Genomic DNA, 6,404 nt, shown 5'->3' with positions numbered 1-6,404 from the left:
GTCTCCCTGCACTTTGATTAGCTTCTACTGCATGGCATTGCCCGATCAATATTTATCTTGTGATCTTTTTAGCTTTCCACTTTAGTTTTTTGAATTGGCCCCATGACTGACAATTTCCTTTTTACTGCAAGTGTGAAACGCAAACATGAGCCAGGTGCAGAAGTGAACATTTGTCAGATTTCTTACTAACACAAAGGCATTACTGTAGGTTCTCTTAGCACATTAGTCTCAAAATGTAATTTGATTCAGTAAAACTAAGCAGGCCGTCGAAGTGACATTTAGAAAGTTAGTTGTTGTTACCCTTTGGAAATTACTCATGACCTGCATCATCAAACTCAACATTTAGGGGAATTTTAGGTTAAATAAAGCAAGACAGCTGTTCCTTTTTTTTTTACAACATTTTATTATCCCAAAGTACAAATATTTATATGCGTTTAATCGTCCTCTTGTACACGATGCCGGCAACTGTCATAGTCTGGAGGAAGGGAGAAAACAAAGAGAAAGATTCCCATTTAAAAACAAGGGTCATTGAATACTGATGCAAAAAATGTGGCATCTTTGTCTACTCACATTGAGAATAGTGTTCGCATCCACCATTTCTGTGATAGACTCGATTCCCTTCAGGCAGACTTTCAGCTTGTTGCCTTCACGATGAACCACCGACTTTAAAAAAAAGCATAATGCAATAAGTTTCAATCCGAGATGCTTACACAAATCTTGACTAATGTGCAAGACAATGGTCAAGAGTTAATGACATTAATCTGCCATTATCTCATTGAAGATGCATTTAGGTGTCCTGTCTTACCTTGACCTTCTCCCCGGTGACTGTCTCCAGCTCTGCCTCCTTCCCAATAGTGAAGGAATTGACGAGGACCTTGGAGCCCGTGGTGACTGTCACTTTAAAGTGGTCCCCATTCTCCTCAATCTCAGAGATGCTCTTGATGTCTTTGCCTTTCTGGATGAGTTCATCAGGGAGCCCTAAGAAAGAAAAGCAACAGTTTTATAAACACAACATTAACAATAACTTTATTTGCCCAGTTTCATAATCACAGTGTTAACGCCTTTAAAACGTTGTGAAAGAAAGTGGGGATCTCACCAATGGCCTTCATGAACGGCTCAAAGTTCTCCTGAGACTCCAGCTGGTACCTTCCAGAGAAAGACATGGTGACAGACAGTGATGGTAAGAAGAAGCAGTAGTTTGTTGCCTACTTTATACTCTCAAACTTCAGCGTGCAATCATTAACCCTATGGAGTCAATAATAAAGGCAACTTAGCCCTCCTAAAGATTCACCACCACAGATAAGTACTGACAGAGAGATAGAGAGGTACATGGTGTGACTGAAGCTAGGTCATCCTTAGTGCAGCCGAGAAGATACTGAACTGTGTATGCAATGTTTTGAAGTCAAAATGCCTGCGTAGTAAAATAATGTAATGATATAATTCTAAGTGACTCTAACATATGGAACATGGATGGTACCCCTGATAACTGCTGACACTGTCAGGGTTCAGATTGCTGCGTTCTTCTTCCATCCTCCACTTGTTGTTCCTTCTTTTCAACACTTTCTCTCAATCTTTTCTCCCTCCTCTCTTTTGTCTTCACTTACAATCCTTTCATGTCTTCCCTTCTCTCCTTTGTTCTGCAAGACGATTTGCACTGTTTTTCCAGTCCTTTTTATTGCAAATCTATGAATCTTATAGAAAATATGTTATCCTAAATGTCATTGGTAAAATATACTAGTTAGTTTGCATGCATGCAATTAAAACATGCCAGGGAAAACGGTTACCTTAACAGATCATGCCAAAAGAAGAAATTATTAAACCTTCAAAAGATGACAATCAACATAACAGGATCCTCAGTTTAGGAGGTTAACAATAAATTAAAGTAACTTCTCAGCATAGCTTTCATGTAATAGTATTTCTGTTCTAATATAGATGTGAAAAATGCAGAAAAAGTATATAATATAATATATATTTTCAGTTGTATTGATGGCTGGTATACAACCCGCCTGGGGTTCATAGTGGTGTCAACAGTGTGAACTGTACTCTACAAATGATTACAAAGGTACTTTGGTACTCAGTAACGAGGTCACTATTCAAGATAAGATTCCTGAAATAAAAGATCTCTCACATAGCTGACAATTAAACAAAATATCAATCATGATCTAATCATTTGTCATCAGTATTTTTAATTTAATATTTTAAATGTGTTTGCCATTTAATGTACATCAAAAAAGCAGCTTATGTTTAAAAACAAAGCTGACAGAAATGGATCAAAGGTGACGAACATACGAGATAACCCTGTTGCAACAGTGATATGTCACTGGAGTTGCCATGATACACACACACACACACACACACACACACACACACACACACACACACACCACACACACACACACACACACACACACACACACACACACACACACCCACACACACACACACACACACACACCACACACACACACACACACACACACACACACACACACACACACACACACACACACACACACACACACACACACACACACACACACACACACACAGTCATGTGAGGATCCTGTGGATTCACACTTTAACAGGATTATGCAAAGCCAAAAATGTGAAAAGATAAAGACGGTTGCAGTCTTTGAGTGTTTGGTGATAGTGGTGTTGCATTGCAGCCTGATAAGCTTTCTGCTGACTTGTTCTTTACTGAATGGAAACAATGATTTTGAGTGTTTCATTCTATCCTTATCTGCAGCTATGTTTTCCACACACGTTTGATTCAGGTGCCTCTAAAATAAAGAGAAACAACGTTTTATACTTTCTCAAAACTTTATTTCAACATGCAAGTATCTGGATGACCACTGTCAGTTTTCATCCCTATTTTCATACAAATATAGTGACAAAGGCACTCTACAGACATACTCCAGAGGAAAGAGCAAAATGACAAACAGAACTACAACTTTGAACTACAACAACAAGTCCCATTTCCTGTGAGGCTTGGGTGTCAGGAGCAGCTCATTGGTGAACTCGGTGAGAAGTGTGACCAGCCAGATGCAGCAGCCTGAGGAAGAGGTCAGTGGGGTCGCTGCCTTCGAACTGGCTGCTTTGGTCGTCTCCTTCCTCCTCCATGAGGCACGTTTGGTCTGTGGTGCAGCTCTCTGTGGCAGGGTTTGGAAATAACGAAATAAAGAAGGAGTTATCACTGAGAACATGGTGGTCTGTTGTTGCAAATACACACTTATAATATGCTGTTATCAGGTTTTATGACCCGGGACCATAACCTTTTTCAGATCAAAAGGGCAGATGATTATAAAAAAGTCACAATGATTAAGTTAGCCGACCTCAAATGCAACTACACTATGCTGCCAATTTAAACACATTTGCAGATGTGTTACAATGTACCTTAATAGCTCAAGTATGTAACACAATAGAAAAATACTAGAAAATCAATGGACAATATTCAGGTATTTCAATGTAATGCTACTTTGTACACCTTACTTATTACATTTTTTAAATATGAACAGGGCATTAAATACATTGTTACGCAATAAATCCCCACCTAAAACCATATGAAACAACAAGAATCAGCTCAGTTTTGGTCAACTACACTAAGAAAACTGAAACGTTGACTTTGATTAAATGTATGATGTCAACACATTTCACATAACTGTATTAAGTTAGTTGAAATACATTATATTAAGTTGAACCATATATATTTTTTAAACCTAATATTATTAATTTCAACTAACATAATATAGTTATGTGAAATCTGCTGACAGGATCATTTAATCAAAGTCAACATCTTTTTCAGTGACCATTTAAATGCTGTAACATACTGTATTAATACAATATAACAGATTCTCTGACCCACTTCGCATACTGGTACTTTTACTTACAATTTTTTAATAAATATTGCTAATAATATTTTTTTCAGTTTAGCTTCAATTTTGAAAGCAGGACTATGCTACTTTTACTCAAGTCAAGCATCTGATAGTTTCTTTCACATACTGTCTGAACACACTCTAGAGGACATCCTGACCTGCATCACAGCAGAGTCCTGAAGCAGCGCAGCGTCCTCCCTCAGATCCACAGGGTCTTCCTCCCGCCTGGCAGGGGGTCAGCAGGTAGTTCTCCTCCACACAGTGAGCTGTCTCCGGAGACCCCAGCAGGCAGCCCAGGCCCTCCCCGCAGCAGATGCTGGGGCCGAAGCAGCGGCCCCTGTCTCCGGGGCCACAAGACATGCACTGGGGAAGGAAATGCTATTATTGCCCTTATTTATCATGTATGTCAAATAAATGTATTACTGTGCAGAGCATATTTATCATGGGATTATGTGTCAGAGAATCTCTAAAGACAAATTCAATGTGTTTGAGAAGCTCAGCTCTTTTATGTAAGATTCAAATAAAAACATTTATTTGAGATATTTTTGACAAGTAGCCAAGTAGGATTCATTAAGTGTAATTTTCCTGAAGTTATTTTTTTCAAAATCATTGCATTACTGTCTGTCCTGGAAATGGGAAATTGGATCTCACGGTTAAAGGTTGAAACTAATTGTGAGGAGAGAAGGGGTTTTATTGTACAGATAACACCATTTTAAGTGTGACTTAAAATGTACTTGACTTAAAAAAAAAAACTGCATTTTATAATCTAATGTTATTAAATCGGTAAAAACAGCTCACCTTTCGCTGCGACGCGTCCATGATGGACCTCTTCCCACCGATAGGACAGTTGGAGATGTAACACGCCGAACATACAGACAGGAGGAAGAGTAGGCACATGGACACTGCGGCTCCAGTCATTTCTGCTGAGAGAGACAAGCATTAGGAAAAACTGGTTTATACGGAAATAAACCAAACAAAAAGTCCACTGACCACAAATATAAGTTAGAAATCTACTAATCTGCATGAATAAAAGCATACTTATTTCTCAGTATCTTGAGGAAGAGAAGATTTGAAGAGTTGGTTTCAGATGCTTCTGGATGCTTCTTCTGTTCTCGGTGCCCTCGGACATGTCTTATATACTTTCAGAGCTTTTTCTGAGAGTGACACAGAGACCTAACAGCCACTTAGAGATCCTTAATGAGCCCATTTCAGTTACTATCACCTCCGGAAATAAAGCTGACCACTGTGCAGGCCGGGTCAAAAGGGCCACGCAGTTCTGTGGCCTCGTTTGCTTCTTGCTGTTGAGAATCATTAGAGAAGGGCTCGTGGTGCGTGACCGTGCATGTTAGAGATGACAGGAGAGTCAGAGAGGTCAGGAAATGAGTAGGGAGATGGAATTATTAAAAGCATTAATGGACAAGAGAGTATAGTCCAACTTCTGATCTGCTTGTTTTAAAAAAAGGATTTATATTAAGGATTCTATTGTAAAGGGTGTATTTTACAGGGCAGATGGGGAAAAGTGAAAAAAGCTGGTTTTCAAATGTCAGAAGAAGTTTTTCTTTGATCCTCGGACCTCGGCCTTCTGAGAGCGGCTATGTTTGCTAAGGGCTGAGATTTTGGTTTGTTTGTTAACAGACACAATGATTAAATAAAAGACATACTGTAGCCTACACACACCTACAAATATTCTTTTTTATTAAAAGAATCTTAATTTTTCACGGGACTTGACGCACACATTGTCCAGGTCTGAGGTTAATTGGTCTCATGAGCTAATTAAGACGGCTAATGATCGGACACAACCCATAAAAGACAGTTTCACCGTTTCAATGATATGAGCTCAATTACTGCTCCTCCCTCCTTATCTGCTAACTGCCACCTCATCTCAATTAAAAATAATTGAAAAACTTGTCCTTGTTCTCCAACTTCTGTGCTAAAACGGGGATTGGGACTTTGAGTCGTTATTTAGATTCCACCCAAACTGATAGATGGCAAAACTTAACTATAGTCACCATGTGAAGACAATTTGTTGACAAGTTTGACAATGGCACACTCTTGCCTCCTAGTGGTTGTGTTATCACATTTAACCAATGCGTTCATGTTTCATTGTCTTTCATCGCAGGGGGTAGACAAAATATCAGACAAAAGAAACATAAAATAATAAATATAAAAAGAAGAAAGACCGAAACATTGAACATCCAAAGTTTCACGGAGATAGTGTTGTTTAAGTGTTTTTGCTTTATAGCAAGGCCCTGTATGATATGCACCAAACTGCATTGGTTTTTTTGTGCAACATCAAATCTCACCATTTCTCCAAAAGCTGAGCAAATCCCTGTTTCATATAGAAATGGAGATGTCTATCTAGTGTTTCCTTATTTTTCTGCAGGAAGGCACTAGGCTTGTTGACTTCCTCTCCCCTCCCTTCCTTCCTTCTCTCCGAAGGTACTCATCTGAAAAATGAGAACAAAGTGATTGTTCCTGTTCTCTTTCTTAAGTCACTTCAAATGCTATCCGTGGACACGCGGCTCATTGTCA

The 6,404-nt window shown here is 39.0% G+C and overlaps 2 protein-coding genes across 3 annotated transcripts; both read right to left on the bottom strand.

Annotated features, from left to right (window-relative positions):
* Positions 1-383: 383 nt before the first annotated feature.
* On the bottom strand, positions 384-1,342 carry LOC117558674 (fatty acid-binding protein, liver-type-like). The gene is made up of 4 exons (XM_034235009.1): positions 1,097-1,342; positions 806-978; positions 571-663; positions 384-475 (listed from the first exon to the last, which is right to left on the bottom strand). The coding sequence occupies exons 1-4, from the start codon at positions 1,161-1,163 to the stop codon at positions 425-427; spliced, it is 384 nt and encodes a 127-aa protein (XP_034090900.1). The 5' UTR covers positions 1,164-1,342; the 3' UTR covers positions 384-424.
* Positions 1,343-2,801: 1,459 nt separating this feature from the next.
* On the bottom strand, positions 2,802-5,214 carry oxt (oxytocin). 2 transcript variants are annotated; one of them, XM_034234953.1, is made up of 4 exons: positions 4,911-5,214; positions 4,671-4,795; positions 4,031-4,235; positions 2,802-3,149 (listed from the first exon to the last, which is right to left on the bottom strand). In XM_034234953.1, the coding sequence occupies exons 2-4, from the start codon at positions 4,788-4,790 to the stop codon at positions 3,007-3,009; spliced, it is 468 nt and encodes a 155-aa protein (XP_034090844.1). In that variant the 5' UTR covers positions 4,791-4,795; positions 4,911-5,214; the 3' UTR covers positions 2,802-3,006. The 2 variants fall into 2 exon arrangements, with proteins under 2 accessions (XP_034090844.1, XP_034090845.1); XM_034234954.1 differs by having other exon boundaries at positions 4,671-4,792; positions 4,911-5,205.
* Positions 5,215-6,404: the final 1,190 nt, after the last annotated feature.

Source organism: Gymnodraco acuticeps, unplaced genomic scaffold, assembly GCF_902827175.1.
Source record: "Gymnodraco acuticeps unplaced genomic scaffold, fGymAcu1.1, whole genome shotgun sequence".
Classification (NCBI taxonomy): Eukaryota; Metazoa; Chordata; class Actinopteri; order Perciformes; family Bathydraconidae; genus Gymnodraco; species Gymnodraco acuticeps.
This window is presented reverse-complemented; position numbering and strand designations above follow the sequence as displayed.

Coding starts and splice junctions, on each gene's coding strand:
- LOC117558674 (XM_034235009.1), bottom strand. CDS start 1,163: ATGTCTTTCTCTGGAAGGTACCAGCTGGAGTCTCAGGAGAACTTTGAG. Junction 664..805: donor TCACCGGGGAGAAGGTCAAG/GTAAGACAGGAC, acceptor TTTTTTTTAAAG/TCGGTGGTTCATCGTGAAGG. Junction 476..570: donor ATGCGAACACTATTCTCAAT/GTGAGTAGACAA, acceptor CCCTTCCTCCAG/ACTATGACAGTTGCCGGCAT.
- oxt (XM_034234953.1), bottom strand. CDS start 4,790: ATGACTGGAGCCGCAGTGTCCATGTGCCTACTCTTCCTCCTGTCTGTA. Junction 4,236..4,670: donor TGGACGCGTCGCAGCGAAAG/GTGAGCTGTTTT, acceptor TTCCTTCCCCAG/TGCATGTCTTGTGGCCCCGG. Junction 3,150..4,030: donor AGGACTCTGCTGTGATGCAG/GTCAGGATGTCC, acceptor ACCCTGCCACAG/AGAGCTGCACCACAGACCAA.